At 38.8% G+C, this 26,084-nt stretch overlaps 1 protein-coding gene across 1 annotated transcript in view; it reads left to right on the plus strand.

The window, feature by feature from the left end:
* ELL2 (elongation factor for RNA polymerase II 2) overlaps positions 1-26,084 on the plus strand; it is a 64,653-nt gene that overhangs the window by 16,857 nt on the left and 21,712 nt on the right. Inside the window, exons 3-5 of the mRNA XM_067569234.1 lie at positions 13,615-13,736; positions 16,531-16,694; positions 24,488-24,747. Of these exons, the coding sequence (XP_067425335.1) occupies positions 13,615-13,736; positions 16,531-16,694; positions 24,488-24,747 (546 nt within the window). The remainder of the gene's footprint in view (positions 1-13,614; positions 13,737-16,530; positions 16,695-24,487; positions 24,748-26,084) is intronic.

Genomic DNA, 26,084 nt, shown 5'->3' on the forward strand with positions numbered 1-26,084 from the left:
GATTTGTGCTAGCATTTTCTATTCAAGAGAATACACTTACATTTTGGGCATTACAAATAAAGCATCAATTCTGTTTTTAAGGATATTCTGGTAATTATTTCAGAATGTGGCCATTCAGCAGAGTGTGTTCAAAAGCTTCCCAGTCCTCCACACCTCTTTTTTTAGAAGGGGTTTAGCCGTGTTGTTCAGTAACCTGCAGTATTTATCTGTGTCAAATTTGGTTTTAAGTGAGCAAAGCATTGATGGATTTGTAGTTCCTAGACTTCAAAGGTGAACTGACACTTTTAAATATAAAACTATTAAAGTTCCAAATATCGCTAATCTGTAATGTGGACATCAACATTCCGAAGAAATATAAACACTGTAGTTCAAAATGGACTCATCTGTCACTTAATTGTTCCGTGCCTGAATTTCATACTTGGAGTTTTGTTTCCATTGAGATGGTTGATGCCAAAGCTAAGATCTAAAACTGTATAAAGAATGCAGCTGCTAAAATGCCTCAACTGTTTGTTTTGGGAGAAATATGCACAAGAGCTTGGGTGCTTTCAAGCAAAAGGCACTTCAGATGATCATTATAAATCTATTTGTAATAAGTTCTTAATGTGTATTTTGTTAATGAGTTAGATCTGAAAGTTTCCTGTTTGCTGTAGCAAACATTAAAAAGGTGTTGCAGGGAGAGATTCTTATGAAACACACAGTAGTTTAGTACTACTGTTCATAAAAATTCTAAAAACTGTCTTAGTTATAGATATCTATCCCAAATTCCCCAAAATTAGATGCTTTAGACAGTACACACTTTATTACCTGCTATAGGTAAGGCCCTATGTACTCTGAGGTACGCTAGAACTAATTTCTGTGGCACATTCCCATGACTTCAGTAGTGATTTGCTGCTGAAGTCTAAAGCAGTGTGAGTATATTTATTTTAAATTTTCAGGAAAATGAAATGTATTGTATTGATGTGTTGATTATAACTTCTCCTAGGAAAAGTTCCAATGCTATTCAAGCTGCTGCTTAACTTCCATTGAGACAGGATACAGCATTGGCACCTTTTAAAATAAATCATGGAATACTAGAATTTCTTTATATGTCTGCCTTTTGGCTACATAAAGAATATTGTACTCCTCCTTTGTAAGTGTTATGAGGTCTTGGGGGAAGATGAGAGGGATTACACTGACTCTAGGTGTTGTAAAGCTGCAGTGGATGTGAGAAATGAAGGGCTGAGCATTGGGGATGGGAAGGTAAGGCAAGAAGAGGACAACTCTTAAATAAGCACATTCCAGTTAGATGCCAAGGCAGGTTACTTGGTATCAAACCAATTTCCAGGAAAACTCGGTTTCTGTGCCCAGTGTCCCAAAGATGGATTTGAGAACTTTGATCAGTGTTTCTGGTTTCCAAACAATCAACAATAAAGGCTACTTCATTGGGCTGTTTTAGAATCTCAATTTGCCTTGTATTAGGGTAGTCAGCCATTATAGTGAAGTAATGGGAAGGAAAATAAATCAAAACAGGGGAGAAATCAATTTTAACTGATTATTTTCCTCATATTATTTCCGGTTAAATTTAAAAGTTGAGTTGTTCACATTCTGGTCAGTGAAGGGAACCTTTCAGCTTGCTCGAAAGCTTATACATTTCTTTGATTATGAAGTTCATACAGTCACCTAGATGCCGTGACGACGAGTGCCTTTTAAGTACTTGTAATAGTAATAAGTGGGATATTATAAAGGTAGTCATTTAGAAAACCGTTTACTTTTGAAGTAACATATCATGGCTGCCATACTAATATTTTGCTAGTAGAAGGCCGCAAAATAACTAGCTAACTTTTCATACATGCAAAATATAGCATACTTTATATCCACACAAATTTAGTAGCAATCTGGAACATGACAGTCATTACATAATCTTTGTCTGGTAGACAAAGGTTTTAATCAGATGTAATGGCTGGATGGTAAAAGTAGGCAAATTTGGACTAGAAATGAGGTACAGATTTTTAACAGTGAGGGTGATTAACTATTGGAACAATATATCAAGTACTGTGGTGTGTTTCCCATTACTGGCAAGTTTTAAACCAAGATGAGTGTTAGAAATGATATGCCCTACTTCAGATAGGAGTTCATTAGAGAAGTCCTATGTATTAGTCACAATGGTCCCTTCAGGGCTTAATCTATGAACCAAAAAGAGTAATACCCACCTATTATATCAACTGCTTTCTTCCCGTACTACAAAGGGGTGCTCTAATGCTAGAACCTGAGGGGGTCTCCTTTGTGCAACCATAGCCCCCACCAAAATGTTGGCTCAAGAGCAGAACTTGATTGTTTGGAAGGAGTCTAGCACCCACAGTAATTGGAGAAAGTACAGGAACTTCTATTCACTCTCAATACAAGACAACAATTGAAATAATGAAAGATGGCAAATTCAGAGCTGATAATAGGAAATCCTTTTTCACACACAACACAAAATTAGCCTGTAAATGTGATTGCCATAAGATCTCTTTGAAGCTGAAAGTTTAGAAAGATTTGAAGAAGCATTGATCAGTATATGGATAGGGATTTCTAGAGTTGCTATGGTAAATGTTACCATGTATAATCAAGAGTTTTGTCAGGAATATAAATGCTCATGCATCAAGGTATAACCAACTCCTTACTCGTAGAAATTAGGAGAGAACTTTTCTTGGAGGCAGGTTGTTTTCAGAGTTGCCTGGTGCATAGTTTCTTGCATCTTCCTCTGGGGGAACTGGTAATGGCCATTGTCCAATAGAATACTGGATTAGATGGACCGCTGGTCTGATCTAGTATAGCAATTCTCATGTCCAGAGCAGGCAGCCACAAAGCACAAACGGAACAAAGAAAATGTGGAGAGAAGTTGAGGGTTACTATGCCAGGTTACAAAGACTAGTTGTGTGCACACCTTGATGGTTCAGATTAAAAAGTTTTACTAAGAAATATCTGTAATCCCACATGTATCTCTTATGCCATTGGTGATCTAGACTTGTAAGAAGTTATGCTTCTTTTGATCTCCTTTGATAGTAAGTGCTCCTAACATTTTGGCAATAGTCTCCTTGTTATGGTATTGTGCAGTAAGATGACTAAAAGGAGGGTCTGCTCATTATCCATTATACCCTCCAATCTTGTCTGCATTTATAAACACTCCTATACGAAGGGATCACACATTTTGTAGTTTCTGAAGGATCAACTTATTGTGTACACCAGGGTTTCCTTGCATTCCACCCTGGTGTGCCACCCTCCCATCCGTCTCTATTTCTAAAAGAGCTTAAATCATGCAGAGAAAATGGACTTGCCTCTTTAAACCAAGGAACTCCTCCAAATCAACATCTCCAACAAGTGAGAGTAAATAGTTAGGGGATTAATGTAATTGGTTTGGTGAATCTCCATACAAACTCACTGTGCATCTTGTCTTCCTTTCTCCTCCCCCTTGCCTAAATTGCAAACTGTAGGAGTAGTTTCATGCATTTGACGAAGTGGGTTGCAGCCCACGAAAGCTCATGCCTGCAGAAATTTGTTAATCTTTAAGGTGCTACAGGACTCTAATTGTTTTTGCTGTAGGAGTGGGAGATCCCAGAAACAGTTTCCTGCCACTGCTGCCTAGTTAACTATGGACTTCTCCATTTTTATGTTCACCATTTAATTTCACTTCCTATATGGATCCCATCACGTCCAGAAAAATGCAAAATTTTCACATCTGGTGAACTTTAAAGATCCAAATCCAGCACTAATTAATGTTTAATACCCTGGAGTTGGCCACCTGTGTGTCCTCTTTCTCTGTTAATCCAAGTAGTTTTTGGTCTAAAATAGCTGTAATTCTAGTAATCCCTGAATGTTTAGACACACAATCTTTATTCAACCCAAGATTCTTTTATCTTCCACAGTTACTCCACTGGCTAACTAGGTGTTAATTAAGAGGGATTTAGCTAAACACAAAGACAAGGGAAGGGAGAGGAGCAAGGGGGACAGAGCAGGTGAGAAGAGGGAAGAAAGGAAGTCTGAGATAAGTGTGGAGTGAGGCTGGGGTAAAGAGACTGAGGGCTTGTTTACACTTAAGGCTGCTGTGGCACTTCAGTGAAGATGTTAACTAGGTAATCTACCTCCCAAAGAGGAGATAGCTATGTTAATGGCAGAAGCCCTTGTTTTGTCCTGGTGTTGTCTACCCTGGGAGTTAAGTTGGGATAGCTGCATTGCTCAGGAGTGTGGATTATCCTCACCCCTGAGCAACATAGTTATACCAACATAAGTGGCTAGTGTAGACCAAGTCTAAAACAGCGTTAGAGGGGGTTGAAACAAACACCCAGTTGGCACAGGGCAGAAAAAGTTCAATCAAAATTGTAGAAAATATCTGTCCATTGGTCCCAATTTAAGGTCCCTCTGCAGCTGTTGTGCTGGTTTAAGTCTCCGGTTGGCTGTTCCCTGCAGTCTTTCCCAAACACCATATAGCTAGGGGGGGAGGGGATAGGGCCTGGGGATAAAATGGATGTCTCCCTAATACAGTTCTTGGTCCCAGAGTGGGGTAGGCCCAATTTTACCTCTTCTCATACACCCCTATGCAGCACTACACACTTAAGCTGTTTCTGCATTTACATGCCTTGTCTAAGAAAACTACCTGGCTTTCAGCAATGGGTGCTGTTGAGCACAGTTTAGTGGAAAGTGTAGATACAAGAGACTAATTGAGAGAAGCACCAAGACCAGGTCTCAGCAGTGGGCTTGGACTGAGTGTAGAGGGGAAGCTGAGTTACTTGCCTGCAGGAGGAGGCAGCAGCAGCTGGAAACAAAAAGGCTGAATTTCCTGCTCCAAATGTTGCTGAATGGAAGAAGGTGTTAGAGGTTGTACAAGGAGAACAAAGGGCCATGAGAGAGCTCCTCTGGTGCTATGATAAAAGTACAATCTCTGTGAGGAGTAGCAGTTGCACATTGCATTGTACTACACCTTATGGTAGCTGAATGAATTTTCCATGCGTTGGAATAAATGTTTATGGGGAAAAATGGGAAGGAAGATATACCCCACTTAAAAGTTTGTGGATGAAAGGAAATGATGCAGGAGAAAACATAAAGGCTCTGGTATCCCACACTAGTACCTATTTGCTGGAAAAATGGCAGCTTGAATAACTCTCCCCTGAAGAGACCTACCTGTTGAAGATATGGAGTAAAGGCATAGACAGTTAATTTCACTACGGCCAAATCTACACCTAGACAAGACCTAGGTGACTGTGTAGAAGATACATCCATAGACTTTGCAGAGCTTTCTAAACTTTCATTGCCTTTTTTTGTCTGGGAGCTAGTAAGGACAAAGTAGGCCAAACGACGTATTAGGCAAGGATATTTAATTGAGGCAAGGACTTCATAGTTTTCAGAAGGAAGTAAATAGAATGGATTTTGATTATTGTACCACCTTCGATCTGTGCTTTATGGCATATGGATATACAGTATTTGCTGTTTTGGAAATATGTGGCAATGAAAGATAAGGGGGGAATATGACTAACATTGTTTTTAAATACATTGCATACCAGGTATCTACATGGATGCATTTTATTGTAAAAAAGATTAATCAGAGTTGGGTACATACAGCAGCTTTTCAATAGAACTTAAAACCAAAAAAAATATTGCTTCCTGATAACTAGGAATGGAAAATGCAAGCTGTTCCTGCTAACACAAGTGTTGACTGAAGAATATTTAAAGTATGGCTCTCTGACCTTCTGCTAAGTATACATCAAATAGGAAAAACAAACATTATAAATGTCCAAAAGTTTATCTTGAGTTGAAACATTGCACTTTCATTCTGATTACCCCAGAAGTCCTTGACTTGTGCATTGAAGTTCTCTGATGATTATTTAATTTTATTGTAAAGAAAGCAGGACTAATACAAAAAATGAGTATAAGTAAAGTTTGTGAGGATCACAATGATTTGACATTTACATACCATTCTGACTTTAAATTCATCTCCTTATAAAATCAGAGCAGACAACTAACAAATCATACAAAGCTGCAAAAGAACCCATATTACAGATTAGCAATCTAATTTTTGAGAGCCCAGGCTTTAACTCAGCCATTTTAGCTAATGTTAAAGTAGACACTGTGTGGTCCATACTAGACTTTTAGCATACAGTAGCAAACATGTTCCAACTCTGCTACTTTAAATCCTAACCTAGATAAAAGCTTAGTTTGAAAGTGAGCGTCTTGAAAGAGAAGTGGGCACTTGTTTTATTGGAGGAGTTAAGCTGCTCCTGAAGGTACAGCATAAAGCCATGAAATCAAAATGGGAGGAAGACAGCAATTTTGGGTAGGTCTAGTGGAGTTGACAGAGTACAGTGTGCTGGAGTGGGGAAAAAGAAAAGATAGCAGAATTCTGTATAGATTAAAGTAGGAAGCCAATGGGACTCAACAAGGGATAGTGAGACTATCAGAATGGCTGGCAAAAAAAAAAAAATTCAGTTGTAGTATCTTGACTAAATCAGAAATGAAAGTTGAGACCAGAAAGGAGAGAGACTAAAGGAGTGCAGAGTTTTAGCTGTGGGAACGTATGAAGAGAAGATTTTAGAAGTTGTAAAAAGCGAAATATAACGTTTTGGGATAAAAGATCCCAGATAGGAGAGTAAGAAGGGAATTGGAAGTGAGGAAGGTAAGGTGTTATTCTCTAAAGAGCCTGGAGGCATGGCAAAAGAGAGGCAGCTGGGAATGCTTCTTAGAGAAATGGAAGTCAACAGCCTGTTTAAAGGTGGAGTAGAGGGAGCCAGAGAGTGACATTTCAGAAACTGGCAGGACCTTGGAAATTTATATTTTGCCTACGGATTTCATCCATAACCACTGAAACATGCACCCATTTCTCTGGAGTGTTTCTTTGTACAGGCAATATGTAACAATTTGATTGTCAGGCACTACATGGATTTTCTTCTGCTGATTTGCACATTCTGTGCTCTGCCTATTGGGAAACTGAGTAGATTTATTGCACAATGGGAATCTGTGGGTTGTAAAGATGAGTGGGTATTCTTAAAAACCTCTAAGATTATTTTTTTAAACTTCTAACTGCAGTTTACAAGTGGCAATCAGTTTAAACCTCTAGACTATAAATCATATGTAAAATATTTTAGGATTATGGAGAACAACATTTACTTTAAATCCCAGTTGTTCAGTGATTACAGATAGAGACAAGGTTTTGGCTACTCCCTCTTCCGGAAAGATAGGACCTGATATATCATGAAATATCTATACAAGTACAGTATACTTTTTGTAGCTATTTCATGCCATTTTAATCTGATCTGATTACAACAAAAACAGTCAAGTTGTGTTCCCACAACATAACCGTGTCCCAACCACATTTGCATGTTGCGTAATTGTTTCAGTGCTATTTGGAAAAATCTGGGTAGCTATTCTGTAGTGTCTCAGCAAGGGATAGTACACAAAGGACATGCACACAGGCCAGACTTGGCAGTGCATGGAGTAAAGCACTGTAGGTAGGGGCCTAACAAATTCACACCCTATTTTGGTCAATTTCACAGTAATAGGATTTTTAAAATAGTCAATTTCACGGTTTCAGGTGTTTACATCTGAAATTTCATGGTGGTGTAACCGTGGGGATCACGACTCAAAAGGGAGCTGTGGGAGGTTGCAAAGCTGTTGTAAGGGGGTTGTGGGATTGCCACCCTTACATTTGTGCTTCTGCTGGCAGAAGCACTGCCTTCAAAGCTGGGCAATGCCCAACTATGAAGCCAGCACCACCACCAGAAGCAGTGCAGAAGTGCGGGTTGCAGGATATAATGATATCATTTTTTTAATATCATTTTTTGGGCGGGGGAGGGCTGCCGAGGGTTCCATGGTCTGGGGGGCACTGTGGTTCATACACCTCCCACACACACAGCCAGCCCAAAGCCCCTTTAAGCCCCAAGCGCTGGGCCAGAGCCCAGGATGGGCAGAGCTGGAGGTGTCCCACTTGGGGGCTTCTACTGTGCACTGGCTCCAGCGGCTAGTCCCGGTAGGGCTGGGGTGGGACAGGACTTCCTCTTCCCTTGCAGTGGCCATTCCTATGGCTGAGTTAGACCCACCGCTGGGAACCCCCTCCCAGCTGCAGGAAGTTCCATGCCTGTACTGCCTTCAGAGCTCTGCTCTGGTGTGCCACCCTCACTTCTGTTCTGCCTTCGGAGCTGGGCTTCCAGCCAACAGCTGCAGCTCTTCCTGCAGCTTGGAGAGGTTCCCAGAGGTGGATCTAACTTGGCCCCAGGAGCGGCCCCTGTAGGGAAAGAGGAAGTCCTGTTCCTCCCCAGCCGGGCTGGGACAAGCAGCTGGAGCCCAGTGCAAGGTAGGAACCCTGCACCCAGCAGCATGGGGAGATCAGATCAACCTCCCCTATAATAGCCAGATATCACAGGGGAGATCAGATTTCACAGTCTGTGACAGGTTTTTCACAGCTGTGAATTTGTTAGGACCCTAACTATAGGACATCCGAGCATGCACAGAGCTGAAAAGAAGGGGTCCAATCCAAGAGGTCTTCTAGGCATATGGGTCCTGTCGTCTGGCACTCCTTTGCCATGTATGGTTACAAAAAGACAGTTGCATACTAACCTGGATGTGGGGAAGGATTAAAGCAGTTAGTAACCATGTTGAATATGGACACAACCATCTGTGTCACCAACTGGTTACAGACTTAGTAAAGTCCTGACTACACTACAACTTTTAACCATCAAATTTCTCCCTTCCCCCATGTTCATTTTTAACTTGTCTAAACTGAGTTGTAAGTTCTTTGAGGCAATAACCTCCCATTTGTTTTGCAGCATAAAATACAGCACCATACATGTAGATGTGGCCTACTTGAGATATCGGACACGTCATTGGATATGTCTATGCTACATTTTAAAATCCGCGGCAGCAAGTCTCAGCGCTTGTCTTAATATGCACCAGGACAGTGGGGCAGCTGCACCGCCGACAAGAGAGCTTCTCCCATTGGTGTAGTAGTTAATCCACCTCTCCAAGAGGTGGTAGCTGTGTTGATGGGAGGTCTCCCATCAATATAGCGTTGTTTGCACAGGAGGTTAGGTTGGAATAACTACATTGTTCTGCAGTGTGGATTTTTCATACTCCTGAGCAATGTAGTTATACTGATATAAGTCTGTAATGTAGACCTGACCTCAGAGCCCGTGTTTACAGGCTCAAGCTTGTGCTCTGGTATTAAAAATAGCTGTGTAGACATTAATCTTTGGGCTGGAGCTCAGGCCTTGAAACCTGTGGAGAGAGTTGGGTTGCAGAGCCTAAGCTCTAGCCCAAGCCAGAATATCTACACTTCTATTTTTAGTGCCGTTGTAGACCCAGGCTCCGAGACTCGCTGCTGTAGGTTTTAAAAGGCAGTGTAGACACACCCGTTGTTTCCCAGCTATTCCCTAAATGGATTTCTGGGTCTAAGCTTCTTAAAGGATGGATCCCAGAAAACCATTTAGGATATATCTGAATGATGTTTGGTAAACAAGATAATAATATGGCTGTCACAATCTACAAATAGATCCTAAGACTTAAGTACTTGTAGAAATTTAACCTCTGTAGATCATCCTATTATTGGAAACTTTTGGGATAGCTTTCAAGTTTTTAAGGTTTTAAGTACAATTATATGACAGATCCTTGGACATTCACTAATTTGGATGGGGTTTGAGGTGGGAAGGAGTGATAGTGTCAGATTTCTGTGTCTAAAGGCTCTTTAAACTACACAACTTTGTGAAGTAACCACATCACTGCTTTCTGAAAGTGGACATGGAAGTGTTCCATATTTTATAATCCATGGGTTAGTCAAGTTCCTCCAACTTTCAGACAGAGCTGAGACAAAAATATAGGGAGGAGAAAGTTTGAGTGGGTCTTAAGGTCTCAGTTGATAAACTTGTTTAGGAATTCTTCTACTAATAAAACTCTAGTTTTGGACATGGAGTAGTAGTTAGTATAGACCCCCTTTTAATGCAGAGAAGTTGAACTTGAATTTAAATTGTGTTGACTTCACTAAAATGAAAATAACTGCTTGACCTACAGTTCAGTCACATTAATGGTAACTGCTTCCACAGGGGGACTTTATTGGCCTTTTAAATATGGTTTTTACTTCCCTTGTAAAGTTCTTTCAAACGCAATAGCTTGAATAGTAACTATTGTCAAACAAAACAAAAACCCCACTAAACTACTGGTTCAAACTACTTAGTAGAATTCCTTTCTCCCATCTCTGGGTGAAGATGGGGAATTGAGTTAAGAAATGCAATCACTTGCTGATGACTGCAGTAAATGCTTTTGTGTGAAAGTACGTCATTGCTGTACAGGCCCCATTGGTTCTCTGGCAACCTGTAAGAAAAGGGAGCAAGGAAAAAAGCTTATGCAGCACTGGAGTAAAAGGCAGTCTGACAGGCTCATACACACAGAATTCCTCCAAATTTGCACCACTTGCTGCATTGGAAGCTGATAAATTAACCCTCAACCATAAGAGCAACAAATATTTCCCTCCTCCTGCTCTTCTGGATGATAAACCCTGAATATTTCCACTCAACCCCAATCCTAGTGTCTTTAATTGTGAGAAATTTTCCCCTCATTAGATTAAATCAGTTGCACATGTGAGCACTTCGCTAATCTCCGGAAAAAGAAACGAAGCAGAAAACAAAAGGAGAAACAACCCCACCAGCATCCCTTTCCCAAAATTCAAACCGTTCACACAAGAAGTGATAGAAGAACGAAGAGCACTCAAGACAGATACCTTCAATGCTGATCCTTGCCCTTCCTGGCTGGTGAAAGAGTGGGGGACATTTAAGACCAAGGCTAACCGACATTGTCAATAATACCTCCTTTGAAAAAGGAATTCTACCTCTTACCCTAAAATATGCAACAGTCTGCTTGTCCAGTCCTAAATAATAACTTGCTGGATGCCCATGACCTCCCAAACTATCATCCAGTTTTCAATATTCTATTTTGAGGCAAGGTAACACCAGCTGAAAATAATCTCCATTTCTACTGCCAACATCCTGGATCCCTTCCAGTCTGACTTCAGGCCTGGATGTGGGACTGAAACAGCATTGATTGCCCTCTTGGATGACCATTTTCTGTTTACTGATGGATGTACTTCATTCACCACTAATTCTGGTGGACCTCTCACCAGCATTAGATGTTGTGGGCCATCAAACTCTTCTTTCCCAGAAGTTAGAGGCGGCAAGGCTGAATGAAGAAGCCCTAACGTTGCTCCCAGAGAGACCTGAGCTAACCGAAAGGGTTGTCCTAGGCAACTGCTCTGCCTTATGGTGTCCCATGTAGTTCTATTCTCTCTCCCAGCTTTTTCAATGGCTACATGAGGCCATTGTGAGAGCTAGTGAGACAATATGGACTGAATTGTGAACAACATGGATGATACCCGATTCTGTGTAGTCTCTACATCTGAAAATACCACCTTCAAGAAGAGCAGCTGGCTGACTCTTAATGTGGATGAGACTGCAGTAATGCTAGTACGATAAGAGAAGCATCCTAATGAACATCTCCTTCATAATTGTCCTTTCCAGCAAATGCATCAGCCTTCAACCTGTAATAGAAGAAATGGATAGATGTGTCATTCTGGTATTGTCTTCTGTACTATCTACAGTAACTATTTTGTAACGTTAATTATGTAAATACTTGTAATATGTCATGTGCCTCCACAATGCATTTTTTTAAGACGGTCAATTAATACATTAAGTTGTGTACACTTTCAAAGTAAACTCCAAGCATACATGGCTGCAGTCATCCGCTTCAATCCATTTAATTGTTTTGGGGGAAATACTCTTGAAGTATAATTTTAAATGGAAGGAAGACATCGTCAATGGAATGTTTGTAGTCTGTTTTGGCTTTCTCAAAAGTGGAGCTAGGGAAAAAAGCTTACTCTTTTTAGTGGATCAAAATCTCAGAAAACTTCATACAGAAATGTCAGTCATGCAAGGGACACAAATATGGAAATTAGTTTTACTTGTTTTTCAGATACTAAGTCTACATCTGAACTCTCTGCCGATTCTTGTGGGTTTACAACCAATCTTTAAAACGTGAAAGACCACACAAATGGGAAATCATGGAACTGACTCTCTACAGTGCTGTCCAATGTTCACAGTAAACTTGGGGGAAATATTTTTTCTTTCATTTATAGTAATCTGGTAGTGAACAAGAGTAGGCTGAAAAAAATTATCGTAATATTTTTAGTGTTCCTCTAACAGTTTGGTAGATTCTTAAGATAAATCTGTGATTCAGGATCAACAATGGCTTCTACAATAGGTCTTTTTATAGCTATTTTATTATAAATCTTCCAATTAGGAAAGTAAACTGTTATAACAAATTCAGATACATAATAATCCAAGATTCAGATCTGCTAATTAAAATACTTTGCTTAAATCTTTCTCTATAGTATACAGTGCTTTATTGAATAGGAAAAGTACATTCATGTTTTGAGTTTAAATAGCTGAATAGTGTACAGGTATAGTCCCTATCTTTCTCTCTGCAGGCCAGCAGTTGTCCCAAGCTGCTGATATGTTCTGTGTAACACTGGTTATCAAAACATAAATGGCAGAGACTTTTTTCCTAGGCTTTCATTTCAAGGAAGAAAAACATGTGTTCTGTTAGTTGTGCAGGTTAACACTAAGCATGACCGTTGACCAATTTTATAAGCAAAATAAAAGATGTGTATGAGGAGGATTCCAAAAAGGGCATTATGAATGTTGCTTGTAAGTAAACAAATATTTTCCTTCAAAATGGGTTATTTAATGTGTTCAAACTTCAAATAGATTCCACAAGAATTTGAGTTTGTCTAAAAATAAGTTTAACTTACAAAATATAGTACACAAAAACGTGTGTGCTTATTTTTGCTTTTGTAGAACAGCATGTTGGAGCACGCATCACGTGACTTTGCTATTCTGTTGATCATGTGAAACTGATACTTTTAAAATCTCCAGAATACAGAATGTTCTGTACTGTGCACGAATTATAGGATGAGTGTATTGAACAAGGAAAGCAAGTTTTGTCATCTGACTTCCTAATTCTTGTACAGAAAGCTATGTTTATTTTATATTTATACAAGCAACTTGATTTAAAATAGATAAAAATATTTGTTTGACAGGCTTTTAATCCAGGAGAGTTTAAACAAATCCATATAGCTATACTATTGTTGACAGTTTTACAGTCAGTTAATGTTCTTGATTTCTCTCCTTCCATCCTTGGTTTGTTCTTCAATTTTTATTCTAGAAATTTAATCCTATCTAAATTCCACTAGAGTTAATTATCTGTTAAAAGCCTGGAAGCAAGGTACAATAGCTTCTACTTTCAATACACTAATAGTCCTCTTGGAGTCAGTTGGGTTTATTGGATACATGATCAGAGTTTAACTTGTACAGTTACAGGTATAGTCTTGTATCGTGATTAGATTTTGGTGGGGAAGTGTCTGAGTTAACTCTTTTTAACATATACTTCATAATTTGAGTAGCATATCACAAATATTAAGCATACTGTGTCACTGCACTTGAATTTAAAGTAATATATATATTTATATTATAGTATAGTATATTTAAAGTAATATAATATATATATATACACACACACAAATCACATTGATTGGCACCTGTAAAACTTCAATTTATATTTATCTTTTAGCTTGTCAAAATTCCTAAAGCTGATCTCCCTAATGAAGTGCATAACTTTAACTTCTACTTGTCAAATGTTGGCAAAGATAATCCTCAGGGAAGCTTTGACTGTGTCCAGCAAACTGTCTCAAGGTAAGCAATACTTAAATTTGTCCTGAAAGAAAATACTTGGGTGGTAGTGTGGTCTAGAACAGAAACAGTGAAAGGTTGTAAAACTTTTTTTCAAACTACAGTAAAACATAATCCCCAATTAAAATAGTATCGCCTCTTATAAAGTATAAATACTTGCTTTTACATATCACTATTTTTGTTTTGCTTTCCAAAAGCTAACCTCTGAGTACTTTCTCACCTCCCTAGTGCCACACTTGAAAAGTAGGCAGTATTGTCAATGCTAGGCTCAGATCCATGCTACTACTGTGTTTAAATATGACTACACCTGGCAGTATTCTAATATGATTTCTCTGACCATGATGAATAAGGATTTTATTTTAAGAACTACTGCACTAGTCAAAAATATCATCCACAGTTGCACAACTACCTTGTTCCAGGACCTGGTTACAGCACAGCAATTCCTTGACACTGTACAGTGGATTTGCAACAAGGCTAATACTGTTCACTTGCACCTATGCAGGCAAGACTGCTATACCATGCTGGAGTAGAAACTTATAAGTGGATCCAGGAAAATGGTGTGTCTGGTACTGTAAATTGAATCCTGTCCTCTTGACCAACTCTCTGTGTAATTTATAATGTTAGAACATGAATTGCAGACAAACAGCTATGCATACTGATCAGAGAAATTGTGCTAAAACTCTGCAAGTAAACAGCCATGCATGTACCGGGGTTTAGATGATACAGTTGTGCTCTCAATCTAGACAAAGCGAAAAGTCTAAAATTCTTAAACCTGTGTGGAGAAACTACCACAGTCAACACACTAGTTCTTTTTGGTTTTAGAGCATGTGTGCAGAAACTTCATGTTGGAATTTGACACAGTGTTTAATTTGTTCAGTTTTGAGAAGATCGTATGAATCTTTCGTAGGACAGAAAATGCGATCAGTACTTTAAAAAAAAATTGTTCTGATGTTTCATCACTAGAGTTGAGAAGCTTAAACTTTTAAATTACAGTGGTTTGGAGTTGCCAACTGGTCAACCCAGGCTGCAGAATTCCCCGGCAATCCCTTTTCTTCTCTGGTCCCTGGCCTCCTTTCCTTTTCTCTCCCACTCCCCTATCCTTAGACCACCCAAAATTATTAGCCGTTAGTGGCCATTTTGTAAGCGATAGCATGTCCTACTTATTTTTGTCTAAGAGATAACTAAAATGTTTATCATGAGTCTCAAATTCATTAACTTGAAAATTTTGGTGTAAAAATGTTGAAAGATAAACTGAATCTTTCTTTTTAAAAAGCCAAAATGGAGCCCAATTGAATGCTGGAAACAGTATTCAAGGAGTCAGGGGAAGGGGTGCAATTTGCCTGGGGGTGATGGAATTAAAGGAGTACTGCCTTGGGTTTTTTAATATCCTTGTGCATTCTTTGAGATGTAACACACTAAAGAACATGGAAGTTATACAGTATTATAACATACAATTTAATTTGAGCCATAGTAGAAATGGCACCCTGCTCCAGCGTGGCACCGTAGTAGCTGTGAAATCTTAAATGATGTATTTTGGGATGTTAAAGCTGAGCTTGATCTATCTGGCATGACTTCATGGGAGCTAAAAATAAAATGGTAAGTTAAGGAGAAATGATGTGCTGAATGTTCTTTACCCATTCTATTTGGAACATCCATCAGAGAATTATGGGATTGCTTTAAAAAATGCTGAAGGTCAGCTAGAGGCACTGTCCTTTGTGGGATCGGAGCTGCTCAGACGAGCATGGTTTTAACTAGGCATTTATGCTGTATTTGTCACCAAGTGTTTAAAACATGGTCATTGTTAGAATTTGAATAGTCTTCCCTGTCAGTATGGAACAGGGACTTTTATATAAGAACTCTTTTTAAGCAACAACTGTCTTCATAAACAGTTACAGGTGTAGCACATTTTTAATCCATGTATGCAGGTTTCATTGTTCTTGGAGCACCATAGTACTTGAAGGGACACTGAACTTAACATCTAGTCAGTTTTTAATGCACAAATTACATGTCCTACACCTGCCCTTGAGTTTATAGGTTTTGCTATCACACTTTACTGTTTTTAAAATGTTGGTCCCTGTTGTTACATGTAAGACCGACAAAAACGAATGTAGAAACTATGACAGTAGACTCTTCGGTGTGCTGTTAAATGCACAAAGTAAGCAAGTTGAGAAATAGAATTTTTTAATAACTGAAGGATTAGAGAAATTTTAGGCTACAAGTAATGGTAAAATTGACACTGAGCATTAGGTTGATGTTTTTCCTTTAAGTTAGACACAGTTAATTAGAACTGACTAAGACCCTGTTTTGATACACAAAAAATGTCGGTTTTTCACTTGTTAACTCAGTTGAGTGAGTTTAACACAATTTGAAGTCTTTTAATGCTTATTAAGAAACCAGCTAATGCATATTTTATGTACAGTTTTGGTACAGTATAACTATTTTGGTTAGAGAGGTTACTTTTTTATTGAAATAGTCACACTGTTACAACCAGCATAAGGTTGCCTAATACCATCATCACTTTGTTCACACTGGGGGGGGGACACGTACTATTACTTATACCAGTATAGTTAGTAGTATAACGTGTGTGTATAGAGATGCCATAAAACACATTTGGAGCCACGTTAGAAGTTAGCTAGCTGTGTTATAGCCTAGAGGGATTGAAAAATGCATCCTTTTTGCACATTAAGATTTGCCATAAATGCTCCTAATTTTTATTCTGTATTGATAAATTTAAATTCAGAATAAATGCAGAATACTTATTCTCTTGAAACTGTATTTTCTTTCAATATTTTCATAGTTCTGGAGCCTCGCAGCTCAATTGCCTGGGATTTATACAGGATAAAATTACAGTATGTGCAACAAATGACTCTTATCAGATGACAAGAGAACGCATGACTCAGGCAGAAGAGGAATCTCGCAACCGCAGTACAAAGGTCATAAAACCTGGTGGGCCATTTGTAGGTATGGTTGTATTTAACTTTTTAATCTAATAGACAATCAGAAGGTAGTAATTCTGACAGTCTTCAAGATCCATAACTTTTTAGTCTTTTGACACTGCTTATGTCAGAGCATCTCAAATTTTTTTGTAGTACAGCTTCACATAACCTATTCACATTGCCCCACTCACCTGTTTTCCTTTTTCTCCCTAGCCCTTGTCATTCTCCACCTTACTCCCTAGCTCCTTCCTGCCTGAATCTCCATTCTTTTCCAGAACCTAGTACATCCATTTTCTCAGTTCATTACTTCCTGTGCCCCTTGGTTATTTTCTTCCCTTCTTACTTAATATTCTCGTTGTTTGTAAGTACCATTACAAGTTATTTAAATATTACATATGTTCATGGATTGACCTGCAGTGTCTCAATTCATAAAGCTATCAATATTGCCTTAACCTGTAATCTTGAAAAATAATACAGTGAAGTTTTGGTATACAAGATCATAAACCTAGGAGCTACAGAAAAGTGTATTCTTTATGCAGCGTGATGCATGATTTTGATTAAAAATCCATTTAACAAGGACACAATTTCCTCTGATAGTAGTTTGACCATCTTATTTGCAGGGTTATAATGAGAACTAGATTTAGTGATTTACCAGAGACAGTAATTCTTTGCTTTCCTGGGAACCACTGGTAGGATCATAGAATTGGAGCCTTCCTGTGGATTTTATAGTGTTCAGAATTGAAGATTGTTATGCTTTAAATAGTCGGCTCTTATTATATAAAGATTCGTGACAATATAAACCATTCCATGCATGTTTGTTAATCTGCAGCCTGTTTGAAATAGTACCAAGATCACAGAACCCTAGAGATGTAGAGCTGGAAGAGACCTCGTGGTCATCTAATCCATTCCCCCCACACTGAGGCAGGATCAAATATATCTAGACTATCCCTAACAGGTGTTTTATCTAACTTGTTCTTAAAAACCTCCAATGATAGGGATTCCACAACCTCCCTTGGCAATCTGTTCCAATACTGAACTATTCTTGTAGTTAGAAAGCTTTTCCTAATACCTGATTTAAATCTCCCTTGTTGCGGACTAAGCCCTGGTCTACACTTACCTGGAGATTCGGCGGCAGTCGACGGAAGTTATGCAAACTACGCAGAGTAGCTTGTGTAACTCACGTCGACTGCTGTGCTTCCCTTCTGTGTGCTGTCTACACTGTGCTGTGCCAACGGAAACAGCATTCCCATCGACGCAGCGCTATGCTACTTGAAGAGGTGGTTTATCAGCATCGACTTCCTGATCGATTGAGCGGGTCTACACTGACCGCTCAATCAATCCAGAAAGATCGATCTGGCGGCGGCGAAATTGCCTAAGCCTATTACTTCTCCCTTCTACCTTCATTGGACAAGGAGAACAATTGATCATCATCGCCTTTATACCACCCCTTTATGTATTTGAAGACTGTTATCAGGTCGTCGTCTTCTCTCTCTCCTCCTTCCCCTCCCCCCACCCCCAGTCTTCTTTTCTCAAGACTAAGCAGGTCAAGTTGTTTTAGGCTTTTCTTATGGATCAGGTTTTCTAAACCTTTTATCACTTTTTGTTGCTCTCCTGTGGATTCACTCCAGTTTGTCCACTTCTTTCCTAAAGTGTGGCATCCAAAACTGGATACAGTACTCCAGCAGAGGACTCACTACTGCCAGCTAGAGCAGGACCATTACCTTCCATGTCTTACATATGACACTCCTGTTGATACACTCCAGAATACTAGCCTTTTTTGTAACTGCATCACAGCATTTGCTCATATTCAATCTGTGATCCACTATAACCTCCAGATCCTTTTCTGCAAGTACTACAGCCTAGCCAATTATTCCCCTTTTGTGTTTGTGCATTTTATATTTCCTTTGTAAATGAAGTACTTTGCACTTTCTTTATTGAATTTCATCTTGTTGATTTCAGACCATTTCTCCAATTTGTCAGGTCCTTTTGAATTCTAATTTTGTCCTCCAAGGTGGTAACACCCCCTTCTAGCTTGATGACATCTGCAAATTTTATAAGTATACTCTCCACTTCATTATCCAAGTCATTAATTAAAATGTTAAATAGTACTGGAGTTAGGACAAACATCTGCGGGATCCCCCCAGTTTGACAGTAAACCATTTGGTAATTATTTTTTAAGTGTTTTTTCAACCACTTGTGTGCCCACCTTCAGTAATTTCATCTAGAACACATTTCCCTCGTTTGCTTCTGAAAATCTCATGTGGGACTCCAGCCTTGCTAAAATCAAGATCATGTCTACTGGTTTCTGTCCTCCCCTTCCCCTCCCCCCACGAGACCAGTAATACTATCAAAGAAGGAAATTAGATTGTTTGTCATGACTTGTTCTTAACCAATCCATGTTGACTATTACTTACCACCCTATTATCCTCTAAATGCTTACAAATTGATTGTTTAATAAGGTAAGTGTAAACTACCTGCTCTCTTATTCATTTTTATTCATTTAGTGGTCCAGTCAGTTGCAGTGACAATCTCTGGATGTGAATTTTGCCATATGGGAATGTAAAATCCCATTAACACAGGTAGAGCAGATTACCATGCCTTACTCCAGCATCCACACACTTCTACTTTCTCCTTCATCCAGCAGTGACCTCTAGAAAGAAAGAAAGCAAGATATTTAAATCTTAAAGTACTTCCCCTGTCATTATTTAAACATTTGAGTCCAGTTACACTGCAATGCTGAGTTGGTCAAGAGCAAGTCATCTGAAATGGGCACCTACCTGGCCTGTTGAAATGCAAAACTGAATATATGTTGTCTATGAACTGTAGACTCCGGGAAGGCACATTGGCTTATACTGGAGCTTCTCCTGCTGTACAGTGAGGCTCAGAATTCTTTTATCCTGTAGACTGCCTTCAAAGAACAGCCTTCTGTTGCTTTATCAACTGAGATGCTGGTGGGGTTTTTATTGTTTTATTCCATTTTCAACATGTTGATAGGATGTTCACCTGTTTACTTAAAATTGTGTTCTTTTGAACACATCATTCACTTTGGCTACATAACCCTTATAAATCATGTTAAAAACAAGCTTTTAGATGAGAATATGCTTACCACAAAGAAAACAAAAAGTAGGTTCTATAGCCAGTGTCCAGACCCTATGTCAGTCTCTCAGGATGTATACCCTTAACTCCACTAAATTTTCAACAATTATAGCTATTCCCTTCTGAAGATCAAAATTTTAGTATGGTATGGAAAGATCTTAATACACTACAGTTTTAGGACTAGATTGCAATGAGGTCAGGCCCCCAACTCTGTTTTTAATTGCTAATGCATAGAGTCCTAGAATTAGTTTTTGCTGGAATAATGCTTAAATAAATCTTGAACTCTGTTCTAGCCTGGTGTGCAAGAGATGTGTGCCTAAACTGCAGTTTAACTGATCACACTGGTGTGAAACTAATCCAACTAAAATGACTGACTAGTTAACACGGTTGTGCAAAAAATACAAAGATTTATCTGTTCATGTGGTTATGGTTATTTCTGAAACCCCAAGTGTAAGATCTAAGGCATCAGTGTGATTCTAGGAATGGTTAAAAATGGTTCAGTCTCTACTGCAAAATTCAAACGCTTTTACTATTCCAGCGGATGACAGCCAATGTAGCTGATTTCATACTGTAAACGGAGTGTGTTTGTGTGAAGTTCTGATTTCAAAAAAATCATTTAAGAAACTTTTCAGGATTTCGAAGTATCTAATCCATGTGAAGGAAGAAGCCAGAGCCTCAGACATTTTAACACTCGCAAGTTTCTGTTTTCCTACATAAGAACAGCCATATTGGGTCAGACCAATGGTCTCTAGCCTAGTATCCTGTCTTCCAACAGTGGCTGTTGCCTCACGCTTCTGAGGAACAAGACAATTGAGTGATCCATCCCCTGTCATCCACTCTCAGCTTCTGGCAGTTGAGGTTTAGGAACATCCGGACCACGGGGTTGCATCTCTGACCATCTTAGCTAATAGCCATTGATGGTCCTATCCTCCGTGAATGTTTCTAATTCTTTTTTAATTCAGTTATACTACTTTGCTTCACAACATCTGTTGGCAAAACGTTCAACAGGTTGACTATGTTGTGTGAAGAAATACTTCATGTTTGTTTTGAACCTGGTGCTGCTGCCTACTAATTTCATTAGGTGCCTCTGGTTTTTGTGTTGTATGAAGGGGAAATAACACTTCTTCACTTTCTCCACACCATTGATGATTTTATAGACCTCTATCATAGATTAGTGAGGCATGATTTCCCTTTACGAAAGCTGTGTTGACTCTTCCCCAGCACATTGTGTTCATCCTATGTCTGATGATTTTGTTTTTTGCTATAGTTTCAACCAGTTTGCACTGAAGTTAGGCTTACTGGCTTGTACTTGTCAGGATAGCCTCTGTAGCCTTTTTTAAAAATCAGCTTTACATTATCTATCCTCCAGTGATCTGGTACAGAGGCTTATTTAAATGATAGGTTACATATCACAGTTCTGCAATTTCATGAGAGTTCCTTCAGAACTCTTGGATGAATACCATCTGATCCCGGTGATTTATTACTGTTTAATTTATCAATTTGTTCCAAAACTCACTCAGTTGACACCTCAATCTAGGACAATTTGTCACCTTAAAAAGAATGGCTCAGGTGTGGGAATCTCCATCACATCCTCTTCAGTGAAGACTGGTGCAAAGAATTCATTTAGCTTCTCCGCAATGAGCTTGTCTTCCTTGAGTGCTCCTTTAGTACATTGATCATCCAGTGGCCCCACTGATTATTTGGTAGATTTCTTGCTTCTGAAGTAGTTACAAAAAATTTTTGCTGTTAGTTTTTGTATTTTGCTAGTTGATCTTCAAATTCTTTTTTGGCCTGCCTAATTATACTTGACTTGTCAGAATTTATTCATTTCTGTTTTCCTCAGTGGAGTTTGACTTCTGATTTTTAAAGGATATTTTTTGCCTCTAACCACTTCTTTTACTCTGTTAGCCATGGTGGCCTTTTTGGTCCTTAATGTTTGGGTTTTGTTTTTTTTTGTTTTTTTGTGGAGAGATGTACATTTAGTTTGAACCTGATTTACAGTGTTTTTAAATAGCTTCTGTGCAGCTTGCAGGCATTTCACTCTTGTGACTGTTCTTTCTAATTGCCATTTAATTAGCTTCCTCATTATTGTGTAGTTCCCCTTTTGGAAATTACTTTGGTGGGTTTCTTTGGTATTTTCCTCCCTACAAGAATGTTAAATTTAATTACATTATGGTTGACCATACTGATCAATTCAGCTATGTTCACCTTTTGGACCAAATCCTGAGCTCTACATAGAGCTTAAATTAAAAATTGCCTCACCCCTCATGGGTTCCAGGACTACCTGCTCCAAGAAGCAGTAATTAATGATGTGTCTACATTCCATCCTGTCTCTGCATTTTATCTCTGCATTCCTTTCTGAGGTGACACATCCCCAGTTAATATAGGGATAGCTGAAATCCCCCACTGTTGTTGAGGTTTCAGTTTTTGTAGCCTCTCTAATTTCCCTGAGTATAGCAGTCATAGTCAGTCACCATCCTGGTCAGGTGGTTGATAGTATATTCCGACTGCTATACTCTTATTTGTCGAGCATGGAATTTCTATCCATAGAAATTCTATGGTAGTTCTGCTTCACTAAAAATTTCATTATAGTCGACTCTGTGCTTTTTTCATATATATAGTGTCACTCCCCGCCAGTGCAACCTACTCTGTCATTCCTATATATTTGTACTCTGGTAGTACTATGTTCCATTGATTATCATCATTCCACCAAGTTTCTATGATGTCTATTATTACATCAATATCTTCATTTAATAACAGGCACTCTCAAGTTCACCCCCTTGATATTTAGATTTCATGAATTTGTATACAAGCACTTGTAATATTTGTCAATATTTAGTTGTCTGTGTTCATGTGAAATAACTGAATGGGGCCCTTTTTTTTTTTGTTTGTTTGACAGTTTCTCTTCAGTTCTTGCCTGTACCTTACCAATGTCTATCCTCTCCTCTTTACTAGGATATAGAGTATCCCCTTTAATACATCCTCCCCTAAGGGATGTCTGTCTGAACCATATGCTCCTTGGCTTTCCCCCAGCCCTTATTTTAGAAACTCCTCTACAGCCTTTTTAATTTTACATGGCTGCAATCCGGTTCCATTTTAATTTAGGTGGAGCCCATCCTTCTTTTATAGGCTCCTTCTTTCCCAGAAGGTTCCTCAGTTCCTAATAAACTTAAAACCCTCCTCCCAACACCATCCATGCACGGAGACCCACAGTTTAGCCTCTCTAACTGGCCCTGCAGCCTAAATTTGACCTCCAGTACCTCTCTCCTACCTTTCCCTATGTCAGAGGTACATATGTGTACCATGATACTGGTTCTTCCCCTGAATTACACATACATCTATTTAGATGTCTCGGGATCCATAGCCTTTGAACCCAGGGGGCAATTCCCCATGCGGGTCTCCCAGTCATCACAAACCCAACTATCTATATTAGTGATAATCAAATCCCCCTTTACTCTTACTTGTCTCTTCCTAATAACTGGGGTCCCCTCTCCTAGAGGGGTATCATCAGTGTGAGAGGATACCGTGATATCATCTAGCAGTAGTATCCCAACTGTGAAGAGTTTTCCTCCACTCCAGCTTGATGTTCTCCCTCCCCGAGACTTTCATTTTCCTCAACAGCACGGAGGCTGTCGGACTGGGGGTGGGACCACTGAATTGTGTCCCTGAAAGTCTTCTATACCAAACTTGTAATAAATTGGGTTTGGAGGAATACCCAAGTCTCAACTTTACTCCTTGATGTAAGCCAAAATAGTAAACCTATTACAGTAAAATTCTTAGATTCAATTAAATCTGTGTCCTGTCTGTAGTGGTGAATGTTTAAATGCTTTTAAAAAATATTTTTTTACCTGGCCACTTTACTTTGATTCTGGTGAAGAAGAGCTATTACTATTAACCATTTACCTTTATGGAAAAAATAGCCAGTTTGATTAAATAAGCTGTTGCATATGTTTACTTCATTATCTTTGGAGGGGTGCCTTTACAAACATGCAGACCACTTGAATTTATTGGGAAACAATGTTTTCTAGGCATGTAAAACTTTTAATTAGAAACAGAGCATTTTTGAAACATCTGCGGATTTGATCCTTGGAACAAAGATGTTGCATTTGACAGGTTCTTTCTAGTGAAAAATTTCAGGTCCATTACATGGATTGTTTTGGTAATGGAGGTAAAAGTTTCATTTTTGAAATTATGTGGCACCAGTGATTGGATCTGACATGCCACTGATCAATTCAATACTTGGTGTTGAATGTAAATTTTTGTTTTTCCCCCCAATAAATTTCACAACCACATGGCTTGTATATTCACTTCCAAGCTATGGAGTTGTTAATATGTAGATTTGGGTTCCTTAGGCACCAGTGGAGAACATGTTAGTCACCTGAAGTTAGTTTCATGCGAGTTTTGTCCTCATTTAAACCATAAAATATCACGTTAGCTTGGTGTTGAACTTTTCTCAGTCTGTGAATTAATAAAGAAAATACTGAAGGCATGCATCTGTATAAATAAAGCAACATATCTTGCCTTCCTAACAATATCACTTACATTTGAGTAATTTTGTATCAGACTTTTTGAGTTCTGAACATGATGCATTTTATGATATTTTCTTCGAACTAAACCATACTTGTACAGATAATACTCTGAGTTAAACGTTGGGAAAAAACAGATGTTTATAAATCATGCAAAAGCTATTAATTTTTTCCCCTTTTTTAAATTCTGGATTAGGTAAAAGAGTACAGATTCGGAAAGCACCACAAAGTATTCCAGATGCAGTGCCTGAGAGGAAAAGGTCAACACCCATCAATCCTGCAAATACAATACGAAAGACCCACGTAAACAACAGTATTTCTCAGCGACCATATAGGGACAGGGTGATTCACTTACTGGCACTGAAGACCTACAAGAAACCAGAGCTACTTGCTCGCTTACAAAGAGATGGCGTTAATCAAAAAGACAAGAACTCCCTTGCAGCTATCCTTCAGCAGGTGAGACCATCCGGACAGGATGTCTTTCCTGATCTTTCTCCTATTTGTTTCTTAATACAGTTCAAGATGTTACTGCCATATTTCATCTAGAAAAGTGAGAGTTCACTTTGGTGAATGGTGGACACATTCACTGTTCTTTGACTGACTTCTTGAAAAGGTACCCTGTTTTGTAAATAATTAAATCAAAACTAATTGGAAGTTTCACGAGTTTAGAGTGGAAGTTTGTAATATTGAAGACTTCTAAAGCTTGAGTGTTAGGGAAAAATTGCTGTCTATATTTTATGTATCTTGTTCCTAGTGCAGTTTTTTTTTCCCCTTAGGAGGCTTACTCTTGTTACTCCAGGATGCTTGCTTGGTGAACATAGTTTCTCTTAACTGTTCAGACTGATTCACTAAGGAACTTATGTTTCCTGTGACAAGTTTACTTTACAAGCCCATTTTATATACTTGAAAGAAGTTTTGCGGGAGGGGGTAATGTTTAAATGAGAGAGAAATCTGTATAATCAAGTGTAGTGGCCTATGACTTGGTGCCTAACTACATAGTTAGTTAAATATTTTGTGATAGAATAATCTTAGCATTGAAACTTAAATGTTACAGTAAATGAAAATATTGGTGTTCACCTTCTGTAAGAAAGAAAATTTCTTAAAATAATTCTTCACTAAACATTTCAGAAGAAACTATATCTCTCTGCAGAAGAAAATACATCTGTAACATTACACATATACTGCACATTTTCCCATACGTATATGTATGCAAAGATGGCCATGGAATTGAAGAGATTAAATCCCTTTTTACACTGCATGTCAGAGCCCTTTTGAGTAAATTACAGTTCAGTCTGGAGTCATCCTTATTCCTTGGCTTCTTTAACCTCCATTGAGAACATAAGAATGCCTATACTTGATCAGACCAATGATCCATCTAGCCCAGTTTCCTGTCTTCTGACAGTGGCCAATGCCAGATGTTTCAGAGGGAATGAACAGAACAGTGCAGTTTATCAAGTGGTCCATCCCCTGTCATCCACACCCAGCTTCTGTCAGTCAGAAGTTTAGGAACATCCAGAGCACGGACCATCTTGGCTCATAGTCATCAATGGAAGTATCCTCTATGAATTTATCTAATTCTTTTTTGAACCCAGTTATACTTTGGGCCTTCACAACATCCCATGGCAACGAATGCCATAGGTTGAGTATTGTCTCTTGTTTGTTTTGAACCTGCTGCCGCCTAATTTCATTATTCATCATGACCCCTAGTTCTGGTGTTATTTACCCCATTCACATAACGCTTCCTTATTCACTTTCAACACACCATTCATGATTTTATAAACCTTAATCATATC

This window comes from Emydura macquarii, unplaced genomic scaffold (assembly GCF_026122565.2).
Source record: "Emydura macquarii macquarii isolate MOO-44397 ecotype Brisbane River unplaced genomic scaffold, CSIRO-AGI_Emac_v2 contig_2897, whole genome shotgun sequence".
Lineage (NCBI taxonomy): Eukaryota > Metazoa > Chordata > Testudines > Chelidae > Emydura > Emydura macquarii.